The sequence below is a fragment of the Aricia agestis genome, chromosome 19 (genome assembly GCF_905147365.1).
Source record: "Aricia agestis chromosome 19, ilAriAges1.1, whole genome shotgun sequence".
In the NCBI taxonomy this organism is placed as follows: domain Eukaryota; kingdom Metazoa; phylum Arthropoda; class Insecta; order Lepidoptera; family Lycaenidae; genus Aricia; species Aricia agestis.
The window spans coordinates 8,976,925-8,993,772 of NC_056424.1; the positions used below are offsets into that span (position 1 = coordinate 8,976,925).

At 40.5% G+C, this 16,848-nt stretch overlaps 2 protein-coding genes across 5 annotated transcripts in view; both read left to right on the forward strand.

Annotated features, from left to right (window-relative positions):
* Positions 1–16,848, forward strand: part of LOC121736812 (IQ motif and SEC7 domain-containing protein 1) — a 232,103-nt gene that overhangs the window by 71,355 nt on the left and 143,900 nt on the right. The window lies entirely within an intron of this gene.
* On the forward strand, positions 9,056–10,292 carry LOC121736756. The gene is made up of 2 exons (XM_042128141.1): positions 9,056–9,156; positions 9,629–10,292. Exons 1-2 carry the CDS (start codon positions 9,056–9,058, stop codon positions 10,290–10,292), a joined length of 765 nt encoding a protein of 254 aa, XP_041984075.1.

The following is a 16,848-nucleotide window of genomic DNA, read 5'->3' on the forward strand; positions in this document are numbered from 1 at the left end:
AAGTGATGACTATTCCTTGGTAATGTTCATGGGTTTTTATGAGATTTTATACAAAAGGTCACCATTCACCAGGTGCTGCTTCTAAACTAGGTAATGGTACAACCGAAACTCGTGTATTTGTTTTTTTTTTTATGAAATAAGGGGGCAAACCAGCAAACGGGTCACCTGATGGAAAGCAACTTCCGTCGCCCATGGACACTCGCAGCATCAGAGGAGCTGCAGGTGCGTTGCCGGCCTTTTAAGAGGGAGTAGGGTAATAGGGGAGGGCAGGGAAGGGAAATGGGTAGGGAGTTGGGCCTCCGGTAAACTCACTCACACGGCGAAACATAGCTAACAGCAGTTTCACGCCGGTTTTCTGTGAGCCCGTGGTATTTATCCGGTCGAGCCGGCCCATTCGTGCCGAAGCATAGCTCTCCCACGTATTTGTGTGCGTTTTATAAATAAAAACTATCCCAAATCCGTAACCGGGTCTCAAAGTGTCTAGATACCAAGTTACATAAATTTCAGCTGTTGCGCAGAAGCATTTCGCAAATTTATCAGGCCGAGCTAAGCGAGCCCTAACCCTATATCTCACAACCAGAGCATTTTGTGGTAGGTATACTTTACGGAAATACTATCACGTCTATTTATTTTTGCTTTAAGATAGTAATTTTTATTTATATGTAGATGTGTTATCATCAGTCAGTCAAGGTGTGACGACGCGAGCAAATATTAGTATGAACTATGGTGATGTTATTACCAGTGATAAACATACAACAACATAGCTGGTGGTTAACGATATCGGCACGGAACTATGCGGTTTCCCGGCGGATTATACCAAGCTAATAAATTAGCGAGACATTTACTAATCTCCCATCACTAGATCCGATCGAGCAGATACAGGAGGAGGGGTGAAGGGAGGGGTGATGTATTCTCTCGTGATATATGAGAGGAACTGTAATGGTTCTCCTAAGATAATATATCAAGTTTAAGTACAAATTGAATGAAGATCCAAAAGCAGAGAGGTTGGGAGAAAGTAAATTAGCCTTAAAATCGCCATCGTTTCACGCGAAAAATATACGATCACCTTGATGAGTGGCAGTCTTGCACCGCAAGCGCTGTTTCACGCCGGTTTTCTGTGAGCCCGTGGTATATATCCGGGCGAGCCGGTCCATTCGTGCCGAAGCATGGCTCTCCCACGTCACACGTTTTCGCGTAACTTTCTGCCGTGAAAAAATCTGGATCGAACTGTCACCAGCAGTAGGTACTTCCGGAAAAGAAATAGTATTGTAAAATAATACTACAACGCTTTAGTATTTTCAAAAGAGCAAGAATGAAGTATTTATACCTATATAAGTTATTTTAATCAAATTTTCTACATCCTTCACCTTCACAGGACACAGGACGGATGATTAAATATTGTATGTACAAACTACAAAGTCGCAAAACTAAAGTAAGTGTTATACTCGTAGCATAATCTCCTATTGCAGAAACTACCCTGAAATTCAAAGTACACTTCAGCGGTAAAATATCTGCAGCGTTTTACCTTGTGGTGGCTTTTACTGCATCGGGTCAAAACTTCCGTATTTCAGGTCTGTCCGGGATTTAGTTGTGCCGAATTTGGGTCAATCTAGTTGCTCATAAGTTACACATGTCATGTACAGGGCCGAACCGTAATGATCTGAAAAGGTAGAGGGAATATATTTTAGAGGCGTCGTAGAGTTTTTTTAAACATTTGAGAGAATTCGTAAAAAGGTGTATTAGTCTGAGCGATAAGTTGAGAATGGCGAAATATAGAGATAAGGGTCTTTAAAAATACGTGCGATAGCTCATTAGATTCGGAAAGACGTCTAGAAAAATGTATCGGAAGCGTGTATTAGCGCACAAAAAATTGCACAAGTTATAACTTATAAAGCAAATTAGGTTGCAAAAAAAAGGTATTACGTTTTTTCTTAAAAAATCTATTACCATTTAAGAAATTTTAAAAAAAGATTCCTAAAGAGGAGGACCTGTCCATAAAAAAGCTCCTGACTCCCGGAATTCCATCTCTATTATTTATAATTTTAATTAAACGCTGAAAGTAGGCCTCCGTGCGGCATTTTTAGGTAAAAATTAATAGTTTCGGATTTTTTAACAAAAAACGAAATACCTTTTTTTTCAACCTTATTTGCTTATAACTTTTGCAATTTTTTGTGTCCACGCTTCCGATACATTTTTCTAGACGTCTTCCCGAATCTAATAAGCTGTCGCACGTATTTTTAAGACCCTCATCTCTATATTTCGCCATTCTCAACTTATTGCTCAGACTATATTGCCTGAAAATTTTATGTTCTTGCTGAAGGTAGTTTGCTAACACTTTTTTACGAAAATTTTACTTGAGGTACCTCAATTCCACTAAATTGTGCAACATGAATCTGGCTGGTGGCATCGTTCCCTTTTTCAACTAGTCAAATGGAAATGTCAAACCAGTCAAGACCTTTTGCTGCTTGAGAGTGCCTTCAATTTAAGTCGCCAGTAGTGCTGCTGCTGCACTACTGGGCGATCCAATGTGAAGCCAGTCTAATAGGGAACAGACTAGATCGAACAAAGTTTCATTAATGTTGCATTAAAATCACTGAAACTAGGTACAGTGTTCCTAAATTTTCCAAATAAAAGAAAAAATATTTTTTTGTGCAAGTTGATCTGTCATCTCATGAATCGCATTAGTTTCATAAAGCATTCCCTGTTCTCATTCTCCAGTGTTAGCAATCAGATTTCGCAACGTGTTACTCCGTGCATAATTCTCCCGCGTGCGAGATTTAAGGAACATAATGCGGGATCAACGGCTCAGCTCGCATACACTTCTTCAGGATTCCCGGAGGCTTCGCAGAATCAGGTCGCAATGACAAAGGCTATTTATTATGAAAGCTGCACGCTAGATCTTTGAAGGGTGAAACTGTTTTGCTGGGTTTGAAGTATGATTAGGGAATTTAACAAGCTGTGCTCTTAATGGTATTATGCTAGCGTTGCAACCAGATGCCATGCTTTATGCTTAGCGGAATATATTTACTACTGTTTTAATTCTAAGCACATATTCAATATCATTGGTCAAATATATTTAATTCTTATTTTTCTTGATGTATGTAATTGGGTTGTCTTTACAGACATCATCACATTTCCGCTGAAACCTAGCGGTAAAATTATGAAAATTTTCCTCGATAACTGAATAGCTAAATAGGTATATTCTGTTATCATGTAATTTATGTGAATTGAATAGTAGAGATTCAATTAAAAATAAAGTTATGTATTCTGGTTTTCTACTCTGTCACAGTTGACGCTCGCTGGGCTGGAGTGTGTTAGAATCTATTTTCCATCGAAAATAATAAACCCTTTTGTGAAGAGCTGGACCGCAAATGGGGCCGTTTGTCTGTGATTCCGGAATCGTTCTCTTTGACGGAGAAATAATTGTTTTTATATTGCCTCTGACCACTTTATCATAAAGCGTACCGAACATTGCTCGGTCAAAAGATAGTTGGTTGGTCGGTCGGTTTATTTGCCTGTTCTGCATTGGAATGGGGAGCTTGTTTTAAAAGTTAATGACTAAAAAACTAAGGGCGATATCGTATTCTGGTGCAACGCCAGAGATAAACTTTGAATATATTATTTTAAACATAACGACCGACAAAAATCAAAATATAATATGAACTAGGCTTTTGGTTTCATTTTCTACCGACATTGATCTAGCGACCCATGGGCCATGCAGCCGCTGTTCTGAAAGTCATCTTTACTCTGTTTGTTAAGATACAATTAGATAGAAACTGTTTAAATGTTATAAAAATACCGAAACCAAAGTCCTGACTCCTGGTATAAAATAACTGAACGTAGTACACGATGGATCGTGTCAGGGTTTATTTTTGTAAGGTGGGGCACATCAAAGCGAGGGTCTGGCGGTGACGTCACACTAATTACTATGTTAAATATTCAGAGAGCCGACGCTTTTGGCAACTTGTCCTATCCATGTACACTATACTGTAAGTTTAATTGATGTACGTTCTATGGAGTTTCTTGGGTTAGCACTGCATTCCATGTCGATAAATCGAAGTTCGAACGACCATTTCGATCTATCGACAGTCGAACTCCATGTCGATAGATGGAAACAATGAAGATATGTCCCACCTCTATCTTTGCTTTAGTTTCGCCGTGATAAAATGTAGAGTTTGCGTACTCGTATCTAATCGTAATCGTACTCTAATCTTACTTACTGCATATGCTGCTGAACTGAGTCTGTCGGCCAACCCAGCAATATGAGGGCCCCACTGAAGCTTGGAGTCTAGTGTAATACCTAAAAATACAGCTGTATCCACTAGCTCCATAACATCACCATTTAAAAGCACATTGGTTTCCGTTTGCCTTACATTGGGCAATTTGAATTTAATACATTTTGTTTTTTTACTATTAAGTAAAAGATTATTAACACTAAACCAATGTACAATGTTTGATATTGAATGTAAGAGATGTATCATCAGCAAATAATACTATCCCATGTTTATCTTTAATTAAGAATGGCAGGTCATTTATATAAATAAGAAACAGGAAGGGCCCTAATATAGACCCCTGTGGGACCCCCATTTCAATTTTTGCACCAGCAGATTTTTTACCATTTATCTCAACCCTCTGAGTTCTATTTGACAAGTACGATTTTAGGAGGGTGAGTGCTGTGCCTTTTATGCCATAGTGACAGAGTTTCCTGACCAATGTTTTGTGTTGCACGCAATCAAAGGCCTTTGAGAGATCGCAAAAAACTCCTAGAGCATCCTGCGACGTCTCCCAGGCATTAAAAATACTACTGATCAATTCAACGCCTGCGTCTGTAGTAGACCGTCCCTTTGTAAATCCAAATTGTTTATTATGTAAAATATTATTTATATTAAAGTGCGTTAGTAATTGATTCAGTATTATCTTTTCATAAATTTTACTCAATGTCGGTAAAATAGATATAGGTCGGAAATTAGACGGGTCCAACTTACTACCAGATTTAAAAAGAGGTAAAACTTTACTGTGTTTCATTAGATCAGGAAATACGCCACTTTTTATACAATCATTAAATATAGTCGCTAAGTAGGGCGCGATAACATCGATTATAGATTTAATAACTTTCATTGATAGGCCCCACAAATCAGTAGTGTTCTTAATATTTAGTAAATTGAAAGTTTTTAAAATGTCTTCAGGACCTACTTCTTTAAATCTAAAGTCGATATCACATTCATTTACATTTTCTTTAAGTAACAATATAGCATCATCAGGAGAGTCCTTTAGGTTACTTGTAATTGAAACTGGAATGTCAGCGAAAAATTTCTCAAAAGTAGTCGCAACATCATTGTCGGAAGTTATATTTTTGTTATCTATATTTAATTTAAAATCTGAGTTGTGACTGGCGACTCTTCCAGTTTCACTTGCTATTATTTGCCACGTTGTCTTTACTTTATTTTTTGAATTCTTAATTTTATTTCTAATGTGAATAGATTTGGCAGCCCTGCAGACTTTGGCAGTCCTTTTCTGGGACTCGCTTTATATTACAAGTTAAATGTGGTCCAAGCGTGGAGCGGTATGATAGAAGAGATAGAAAAACAGACTGATACATTTTCTCATGCTAAGTGTCTGTACTTATGAACTTCAGCTGCCAGTCTGTTCTTTTTTTTTTCACGCAGTGAAAATGTGCTGTGTCGCATTCGACGCAGGGGATGGGGACTCCCGCTGCGGCTCTCTGCCAGTCTGTTCCTAGTAGGTTCCTACATACAAATGTGAAAAATGTACACTTTTGAATTTGCTTAAAAAGAAATACTCAACAGTAGTCTGACATACGAAATGTCCTTGTGACCTGATTAGTATGTGAGAAAATCTGTGGGAACTGAATATTAATATATCGTAATAAAACCCGTTTTACCAACAATTGCAAATATAAAATGCCGATGATGTTTTGTAAAATTAGCCGTTTCCTAGAAAAATCTTCAAATTTTATCAAAATCAGTTCAGTCCAGCTTCATGACGAAACAGATGTTACTTTAGGGTGAAGCCAAACGAGCGTAATTTGTGAGTTGTGACTTGTGAGTCGCAGAATTTCGGCTGGCAGAAATTCTGCTGCAATCAGTTGCATACAAAAGTCCTGTTTGATTCACACTAGCGTAATTTTGTGAGTCATGATTTGTATGAAAAGATATTTACGGGGCAGAAATTCTGCGACTCACGACTCATAAAATTACGCTCGTTTGGCTTCACCCTTAACTTACTAGTATTATCATACTTTCTGTCCATAAACATTACCTTTTCATGCTAAAACCGCTGATCTGAGTTGAAGAAAATTTTGCGCAGATATACTTTGAGTCCCGGGAAAGGACAAAGTAAAGATTTCATCCCGAAAAAATGTACGGTTCCCGCGTGACAACCGATTTTCCGCACAAGAGAGTTGCAGAAAACATCCAGTTCTGATAAAAAGAAAAACAACAATTCTCTTCAAATCTCACAAGGATTCAAAGAATAAAATGTAAAATTTATCCGCGTTTTAAAGTTGTCTGCAGATATACGGGAACATAACATATCCCTGAGGCCGTTTCGAATAGACAAAACAACTTCTATCATTTCGCTCCTTCTGGGTAATGTAGAGAAACAAAACTTTTGATAAAGACCTAGATAAGACGTAGTTTGTAACTTTCGGGCACACAAAATGTGTTTGCAGGTTGTTCTATCCTGCTTATATTAACTAGATGACGCGCGTAACTCCGTTGCGCCAAAATTTGTTTATTGCGCGGGAGGAATCTCCTTACAACATTTCAGCAAAATCGCTTCAGTGGTTTTGTTGTTTTGCCCTCGTAAATAAAATGTTTCAACTTCATTCCCCCTTTTTACCCCTATAAGGGTAGAGTTTCTCAAAAACCGTTTCCAACGAATAGTTACACCCTATTAAGAACGTACCCAATATACACATGTCGCAGTTATCTAGTTGAATCTGCTATTTGATTGAACGACTAACGAATTCATTGAATGAAACCATTTAAAACAACTAAAGGCCAACTCGTCAAGACGTTGTCTCAACCGTTTTATGTCTAAACTCAAAAGTCTAAAGACCAACTCGTCAAGTCTTTAACTGTAAATTAAATGGTTTTATTCAATGACTTTGCTAGTCATTCAATCAAATAGCAGATTCAATCAGATGACTGCGACACACATAAAAATTATTAACACACACAATATGTTGATTTGTGAAGCGATATTCTTGAAGTAATTTCGCTTCACAAATCAACTATTTGCTAACGATAACTACTGCATCAAAGTTTAACACTGAATACTCGTAATCAGTTAAGTTATAACACCCAGTCGAGATGCAAATATCACGTTTTCAGTCCGCATTGCAACCTCCATAACTCCCCGGACCCCGACTCTGAAAACTGTATCGACCGAATGCAATTTATCGGCATTTGTTGCGAACTTTAACGGCGATATCGAATGGATGGAAAATTTATACTTACTCGTTTATCAAAAGATTTTATTGTAATGTTACGTTACATAGTTTATAGAGAGTTTATTCAACCGACAAAAAATACGACGATTTTGTAACTAAACTTATTTTTGTAACAGTTGGTGCTGGTTAAGTGCTGGTGCTATTAAATTGAATGAAAGAAAATACCTTCATGTTCATTCATGACTAAAATTCAAATTGCTGTCATCCAAGTCACGGAAGGACTTGAGTCACACAATAAGCTGTGAATCATAAGACGCTATCTATAGGTTGATATCAGTACCACATAGTGGTTTTCCCAAGTTTTTCTGGATCGTAATCTGTCCTGTCGTGTTCCTTACGTCTGAAGGTCGTGACCGCTGAGGGCTGCCACATGATCCTTACAATAACGTTGAGGCGCCAGCTTTTCTTCTGCCATTTTTTCCTCCTTCTCTTTCTTGTCTTCTGCCGATTGGCCGATGATAGGAAAAGCTGCCTCTCCAACCGGGGAGAATCGTAGATTGAGTGTGGTGTGGATTCGGTTGATTTGCTTGTTTGTTTGGTCGTCCGATCCGAATCCGATCCGCACCAATGCCGCATGAAGTATTTATAATTAAAATAACCAAAATTGTATTTATTACGTAAGCTATCAAATAAATAGCTGTTCTATTTCTCAATTTGCTGAATTCTACCCGTAGGGGTCATTGACCACCTGTCAAAAAACTTGTCATATTTTGCATGTGAACTGAGTATGAAGTATATCACTTTGAACTCATACTCGTAAATAGTTTTTTTTTCTTTATTTAAAGGCTTGTGTCGAAACCGACAATGCCAGCCTCATAAAAATCAAAATTACAAAATTCTCATGCGTAATGAATTAAAAAGAGGTAAGTACTAATCAGATCTACACTTAATAAAATATAAATACAAAATTTACTAGCCCCCACCAAACAGGATCTTTCGGCTGAGCGAGAATGGCTCGTAAATAGTTGGAGTTGGAGATTATCATTCTAAGAGCTAGCAAGAGGGTTTTAGGATGAATCTATAATATTTTCTCTTTAGTAGAGTTCAATTGTTTTCTTAAATTAACAGAATACAGTGCGAGCATTTTCACACAGCTCCTATACTAAAAAAGTCAATGACCGCTTGGGCCATCTTAAATTATTTTGACTGTACATCATCCCGGACTATAGTTTACGTTGTACTTTACTCGTATTGCCATTGTGCGGTGTGTCCACTGTCACGCACAGTCACAGGGGGTTCAAAATCAATGCTAATGTTTGTGATGTCACGCGAGTGAGTCAGCGCCACGCGACATGTGTCGATGGTAGATAGCGCGTAATGAGCGTGTCACGACACCGACACGATACGCTAACTGAGCTGTTATCCGGTGCATGGTTAGCCATAGGTTTTCTGCTGTTATCAAATAAATGTGTTGTGCTATAGGCGCATTTTGGTTAAAGTCGAAAAAGCCAGCAATTTTTGATAACTTCAGGTTGTGTAATCGTTATTATATTTCTGTGCACGATACTACGAGTAGGACGACAATGATAGCAGTAAGCTGTCTCTCAAGAGAGACGGTCCAAGACAGCTTCAGAATGCTGCATGTCCTTCGGGCACTCCGGAAATAGCAGCACTGGGTTTTCGTGGTTACGGCTGTTGACTCTGGCGCCACAAGAGATGCAGACCATAAAAAAATCTGAAGAGTAATTACAACTCACAACTATATTATACCAAGTGGTGCTTTGTAGGATGGCACTGTGATGCTGTGTAGGATGGCACTGTTTTAGAGCGTTGGGCCTCACAGTTGCATTGAACAAAACCGAGGCCGTTATGTTCTATGGGCCCAGGAATGCGCCACCACTGGGTTTGGAGATTGTCGTGGGCGGAACGAGGATTGCCATATCGCCGTCGATGACGTACCTGGGCCTTGTATTGGACGGGCGTTGGACTTTCGGGGAGCACTTCCGTCGGCTCTCCGAAAAGGTCACGAGATCTGCGGGGGCCTTGGCGACTCTACTCCCGAATCTCGGGGGTCCGAGCCTGGGCTGTCGGCGCTTGTACATGGGTGTTATCCGCTCAATGTCCATGTACGGAGCGCCAATATGGGCTGGAAACTTGTCACCTAAAATGCGCTAAGTCTTGGGAGGCTTCAGCGCGTAATGGCCATAAGAGCAGTTCGCGGATACCGGACGATCTCAAGGGATGCGGCCTGCCTACTTGCGTCCCTTGGGACTTACAAGCGAGAGCCCTCTCCGACGTTTACTGGCGTTGCGCAGAGGTCCGCGCCGGGGGCGGCAATCCCCTACCGGACGCTGTACGTCGGTGGAGGGAAGTGGCGAAGGAAAGGACATTGATCCTGTGGGAGGAGCGGTTTCAAGAGCCGCAGGTGAGTGTTGCCCTAATAACGGCCATACGCCCGCTCCTGAAAGAGTGGATCACCCGGACATACGGCGTACTCTCCTTCCGTCTGACACAGGTGCTGACCGGGCACGGCTGTTTTGGCCGGTACCTGTGTGAGATAGTGAGGAGAGAGAATGACACTAGGTGTCATCATTGTGGCGACGAAAGGGACACGGCCGAACACACTGTGATGGTCTGTCCCTCATGGACAGGGCAGCGTGCGGCCCTCGTGGCCGCAATTGGACAGGACCTCTCGCTACCAGCTATCATTCGTGCAATGCTGAGTAGCGAGACCGCGTGGACGGCAGTTGACACCTTCGCCCAGGAGGTTATGGCTGCCAAGGAGGAGGCCGAACGCAGCAGGGACAGGGAGGCGGTCGACCCCTCGAGACGGCTAAGGCGGAGACGTGCGCGACGCCAGCACAATGATCCACCCTAGCCGGGGTACTCGTGGTGGCGGCGTGGGGACACCGTCATCAATTTCGAGTCCCAGAGTGGGTCACTATGCACAAAACGCTCCGTGCATCGTGACACCAGAGAGGGCGGGTCCGGCGGGTCGGGCGGGGAGGGTGGCTTCGTCTTGGGTGGCGAGAGGAGCGTCGCAGAGTTTTAGTGGGTAGGGTCGCGGCACATACCAATTTCGCCGCGATGAGCCCCACATATCCGCAGCGGGAGTTTTAGGATGGCACTGTTAGTACCTACTATTTTCGGTCACGCAAAATAATCCTCGTTGGATGGTTTTCTTGCAATGAAAAATAATAATATAAAAAAAACAACTTTTTTGAAATAAAAAAACACAATGCGACTCAATATCTTTGTTCGTCCACTTTGTTACTTGTAAAGTTGAAAAGTATCTGTCGCCCGCTGGGTCTGGGGAGATGGAGGTGGGAACTGGGGACAGTGACAGTAACATGATGTCTAAACTTGTGACTTGCGTTGTGCGTCTCGAGACCTGTCAACGTCGCTTCGCGTTGTTTGGTTCCATGTTGAAATTGTTTGAAATTATCATGATGATACTAAATAAAATTAAGAACATTTTTTCTGGAATTGCAGTAAAATGCAAAAGCAGGCTTGCAGGCTTGCATAGGAAGAGGAATTCTACCGCACTGCTTCAGCCTTTTTTTTTTTTGGGTCGGGAAATGCCATTATGCATCCCCGGGCATATATGCATGCAGTGCTGGGGAGGACAATCGGGGTATGTGGGACTCGCTGCGACTGATGAGATGGTAAGTAGCCGTAGCTCTACCCTCTAAAACCCGACCGTGTTCCGTTAATTCTGCTGCTACTGACAGATCCACAGGAAATGTGGGCATTGCTTCAGCCTGCTGCTGCAGTTTCGGTTTCACTTCTACCGGTAGGTACTCCCTGATTGAATCCTCAAATAAAACAACTGGTTACACGTTGTTTTCTTTTAACTCTTATCGCTCCCATGAACATGTATTTGCCAATTTATAAAGACTAGATGAAGCCCGCATATTCCGTTGGGTCCACAAATTACGTACACGGAGGTGTTTAAGGGGAGGGGGTCGAGTCAAATCTCATCTAATCTTACGTTGGAGAGAGGGGGACTCTCGGCAAATCTCGCGTTTTTTTTCTCATTGCTACAAAAAATATATATACTATTTTGGTCCATTTCATCCAGATTGTACGTATGCTTAAGATTTAATCATAAGCGTAATCGTAATACGATTAAGATCATTCACTAATCCGTTCGAAAGAAAATAATTTCATTCATACTTTGACGTCACTCTATTCTACTACTGACTAAACTACTACTGAGTACTGACTGTCAAAGAATCCAACGCGTTTACGTAAGAAACTCACATTTTGAAAAACCTCACGTGAGATTAGGTGGTGGGGGAGGGTTTTTTTTTTTTATATTTTTTTTTTATGAAATAAGGGGACAAACGAGCAAACGGGTCACCTGATGTAAAGCAACTTCCGTCGCCCATGGACACTCGCAGCATCAGAAGAGCTGCATGTGCGTTGCCGGCCTTTTAAGAGGGAATAGGGTAATAGTGAGGGTAGGGAAGGGAATAGGGGAGGGCAGGGAAGGGAATAGGGTAGGGGATTGGGTCTCCGGTAAACTCACTTACTCGGCGAAACACAGCGCAAGCGCTGTTTCACGCAGGTTTTCTGTGAGAACGTGGTATTTATCCGGTCGAGCCGGCCCATTCGTGCCGAAGCATGGCTCAAATGGGGTTGAATAAAATCTCACAAAATCTCACCAGGTGGAGAGGAAGGGTCAGAAAATGTAAAAAAAAACCGGCCAAGTGCGAGTCGGACTCGCGCACCGAGGGTTCCGACAGCTTAAAGGTATTATAGACCTGAGTATTTGGTATGAATTTCAATTTAATACCTCTACGCGTTTATGAGGAAATGGGTAGTAAGTTTAAAATTATTAAAAAAAAATATATTATGTGATGTAACTAAAAATGTATGGTTTTCGTAATTTTTCCTTTATCTATGCTATAAGACGTTGCTTCGTACCAAATTTCAAGATTCTGAGTTCACGGGAAGCACCCTGTAGGTTTTGATTCCCTTGCAAGTGTCGAAAATTTGCGGCATAAACGGCTGTATCTTTTGATTGCGTTGGCTTAGAAGTTTGATTTTTTCACAGCTTCAAGGGACAGTAGACCTGAGTAATTGATATAAATTTCAGCTTCATACCTCCACGCGTTCCTGAGAAAAAGGGTCTTGACAGACGGACAGACGGACAACAAAGTGATCCTATAAGGGTTCCGTTTTTTCCTTTTGAGGTACGGAACCCTAAAAACACCTCATGTAATTTGTGGGCGCCCCATTGCGCCAAAATGCGTTTATCGCGTGATAACCGTACATTTTTCCGCAACAGAAACTATTCTGTGTCCCCAAGGGTCCCCAAGCATAATAAGACAAAAATATTATAAAGCGGAAAAGTTTGTTTGTTTGTTTGAAGGCGCTAATCTCAGGAACTACTGGTCCGATTGGAAAAATTCTTTCAGTGTTAGATAGCCGGATAGCCCATTTATCGAGGAAGGCTATAGACTATATTTTATCACGCTAAGACTAAATGGAGCAAATAAATACATTTAAAAAATGTGGAAAAAAGGGGGAAATTATTTGAAAGGGCTTATCTCACGGACTACTGGAGCAATTTTTCTGTTATTTGGCACAGATAAGAAGAAGACCACGTGAAGGATGATAGGCTATTTTTTTTTCACAAATTTATCCATAGTTTGTCAGTGAAATATCTAATCGCGGGCGAAGCCGCGCGGAATGTCTAGTAAGGTACATAATTTGGCATGGACAAATTATGTGAAAACGGGTTCAGGCCGACAGACACACTTTTGAATTTATAATATTGGTAAGGATTTTGTTTACAATAAATATTATATGTATGTAGTAAGTAGAATTCAGCAAGAGTATCCATGGTAATCTACTTACCATAATATTATAGTATTAAGTATGATAATATACGACTTAAAGTCAAGGATTACCAGTCCGCGTATGTGTTAGTCTGCCTGACAGGTGGCAGGATCATGCTCAAAAATTTAAATTCCTTTAAGGTAAAGCACACTTCCCAATTGTTGTAACTTGTAACACCTGCTCCTTTATGTATCTTTATATTGTATAATGTCTTACTGTATAGGTAATGTCCGCAAGATCCATTCGTGGCGCTAAGTCTGCTTATAGCTAGGAACCATACATTTTGCAGACATTCAAACTATACATATATTACATACTGGAAAATTAATAAAAAAATAGTTTTAAATCTATTTTGATGATTCGCTTCACTTTTAACCCGTGAAGTGAAGCGATGAAGCGATAACAGAAAGACAGAAAGTAGAAACATTCTTGCATTTATAATATATAATATATATATGAATAATATATAATATAATTAATATATTAATATAATATTATAAATGCGAAAGTGTGTCTGTCTGTCCGTCTGTCTGTCTGTCTGTTACCTCTTCACGCCCAAACCGCTGAACCGATTTAGCTGAAATTCTGTATGGAGATACTTTGAATCCCGAGGAAGGACATAGGATACTTTTTATTCCGGAAAAATGTACGGTTCCCGCGCGAAAAACGAATTTTGGCGCAACGGAGTTGCGGGCGTCATCTAGTTTATAATATTAGTTTGGATTATAAAGGAAACAAAGATTAATTAATAATACAAAAAGAACATTTCATAACAATTCATAATATCTAATCCAGGGATAAAGCTATGAGTTATGACTTATGGCACAGGTGCAGGATAACTAAAGAGAATAAGAATGCGAGCAGTTTGTAATTAATATAAGAAATGCGATAGCCTAAACCGCATAAATTAAATCATCCATATAAAAATGCTATACTAATTTTTACATCCAATTTCCATACTGAATAACAGAAACTGCAGCCAAATAAAATGCCAGCTAATACTAAAATATACAAATTATTATGTTATCGCGATGAAACCGTTCATTTTTTCGCAATGATAACTATCCTAGTATGTCCTTTCCCAGGGCTCAAGGTATCTTGGACTCACTAGTTCGGTTCATCGTGAATAAGCAACAGACTGACAGACACACTCTACAATATTAGTATGGAGTTGAATATAAAATATTATCAATATCGTGTCGATACGTTAACAAAACTCAATAAGATGCTGCCAGGTGCATCGGCCCAGCTGCTGTTTATATTAGGCGCACGTGTATTCCACATGATATTGAATTGAGAACCTGAGAAATATTAACATAATCTTTTGTGGACGATATTATCTCGTGAGTTGTGCCGAAAAAATTGCGAACAGTCAAATAACGATACGATACTCTCGACTCCGGAGGTCGTGGGTTTGAATCCCGCGTTGGAAACATGTTATTTCCAAGTTTGGTTAGGACAATGCAGGCTGATCACCTGATTGTCTGACAAGTAAGATGATCCATGCGTCGGATGGGCATGTAAAAAGTCGGTCCTGCGCCTGATCTCTCGCCAGTCGTGTCGGTCTTCCGTCCCACTTGGTTATGAGAGTGAAAGGACTATGAGAGTGCTCTTGTGTACTGCGCACACACTTGGACACTATAAAACTACTCCTGCGTAACAGGCCTGGTTTCAATGAAACTGGCCACCGTCCACCACCTGAATGGCGAGTATTACTAATTAGTAATTACTATTGTTTTAAGGTAACTCTTTAAGCGCTCCTACTTTCATACTACTGCTAGTCGCTACTGTATAGAACACACATACACGCACTCTTAAGTATTATTTCATTGTTTTGTTACACCCTGTAAATATTAGCTAGATGCAGCAACAGTTAATCGATCCGAAAAATCGCCTAACCAACCAAACAGAAAGAAAGAATCAATTAGCCCTCACTAATAAGTGCACGTTCGAGTTCAACGACCACCGTTTAGTTCAGTCCGCTGTCCGCCAGACTGGAAACAACTAATCGCGACACCACTAACACCTATTGATTTTCGCTATACGGGTCTCACTTGTACTAGGATATCTACTACCAGTAGTGCTAGCACGGCGACCTTCGGAAATGCGAAAGTATGGATAAACTGTGGAAATAAACCTAAGGTGCCGTTCCGATCTTTTTTCGTTCCGATAGTCTGTCATAAAGTGGCCTTTTAATTGAATTATTCGGAACTAAAAAAGATCGGAACGGCACCTTAAGTTTATCTCCACAGTTAGTAATTACAGTCTGTCATAAAGTGGCATTTTAATTGAATTTTTCGGGACGAAAAAAGATCGGAACGGCACCTTAGGTTTATTTCCACAGTTTGTCCATACTATCGCATTTCCGCTGGTCGCCGTGCTTGCACTACAGGTACGACTTATGAATGTTGGGAATCGAACGATTCTAGCCAGGTTTCTGGGGTGTTTCGACAAGAGTTTATCTATCCACTAGAGCTGTACCCGTGCCCAAAAGGAAAAAAAAAACGGGTCCCTGTTGCTGAGATGTTGATGTCTGCCCGTCTGTTTCCAGAGATACAAGTTACAACATTTTTTTATCATAGATTATCATAATTCCGAGCATACGCTTAACCTAATCCTGTGCGGTCAGCAAAAAATGTAAAATGATCTAAAAAACACGCGTTCCAAAAATTCAAATATACGAATTACTATGATGGCGGGTAAAAATATAATGTTACATATTCCTGGTCTAGAGCGAGGCTACATTGCTCCGTTGCGGTGCGCCCTCCGCAGCTTCCGACGCAGCGCTAATCGCAATACATGGAAGAAGCAACTTTTAGGATATGCGTTGCATCTTGTGTCGTCTAACTCGATCTTCACGATGACTCACATCTTTATTGTCTCTTGTCCGACGGCACAACGGACAAAAGATATGCCAAATGTTAGGGTGAGTAATGCGCTGCGCTGTCGCATATCTTGTAGGCTGTGTTCACACCAAACTGACTGCTGACCGAAAGTGCTGCGTTACGCATTATAATAATTTATATTATGATATTTCCAAACACAATCACGATCACACCTAAATATAATACAAGGTGTAACAAAAACAAGTGATAATACTTTAGGGTGTGTATGTGTTCCTTCTAGAGCGTTCACTGTGAAAGTAGCAGCGCTGAAAGACCAATTTTTTTTTTCACTTTTGTATGAGGAAACTCGTGACGTTCGGGCGCTTGCCCATATAAAAGTAAAAAAAATGTTTGGTCTTTCAACTCTGCTACTTGCACAGTGAACTCTCTAGAAGGAACACATACACACCCTAAAGTATTATCACTTGTTTTTGTTACACCCTGTATATTATTACGCTATTATATTTGTATTGTATTAAGAGAAGAAAGAATGCGTTTCAACGCAACGCACCGCAACTCAACGGAGATACGTGGCTCTTACATGTAATGGCAGTTCATGCAATACGGTGCACTAATGCATCATGCAGGGAAATATCAGATTGCTTTTTAAAACCTCTACAAGCTGTTACGAATTCGCTTTCGTGGATAGGGTTGCCACGTAACAGCTCTCGGGGATTAGGGTCAGCGACTTTTAAACAGCAA

Bases quoted from the DNA above. Each gene is read 5' to 3' on its own strand.
- LOC121736756 (XM_042128141.1), top strand. From the start codon at position 9,056: ATGTCCTTCGGGCACTCCGGAAATAGCAGCACTGGGTTTTCGTGGTTA. The intron at 9,157-9,628 runs GTAATTACAACT...CCATAAGAGCAG, and splicing joins ACCATAAAAAAATCTGAAGA to TTCGCGGATACCGGACGATC.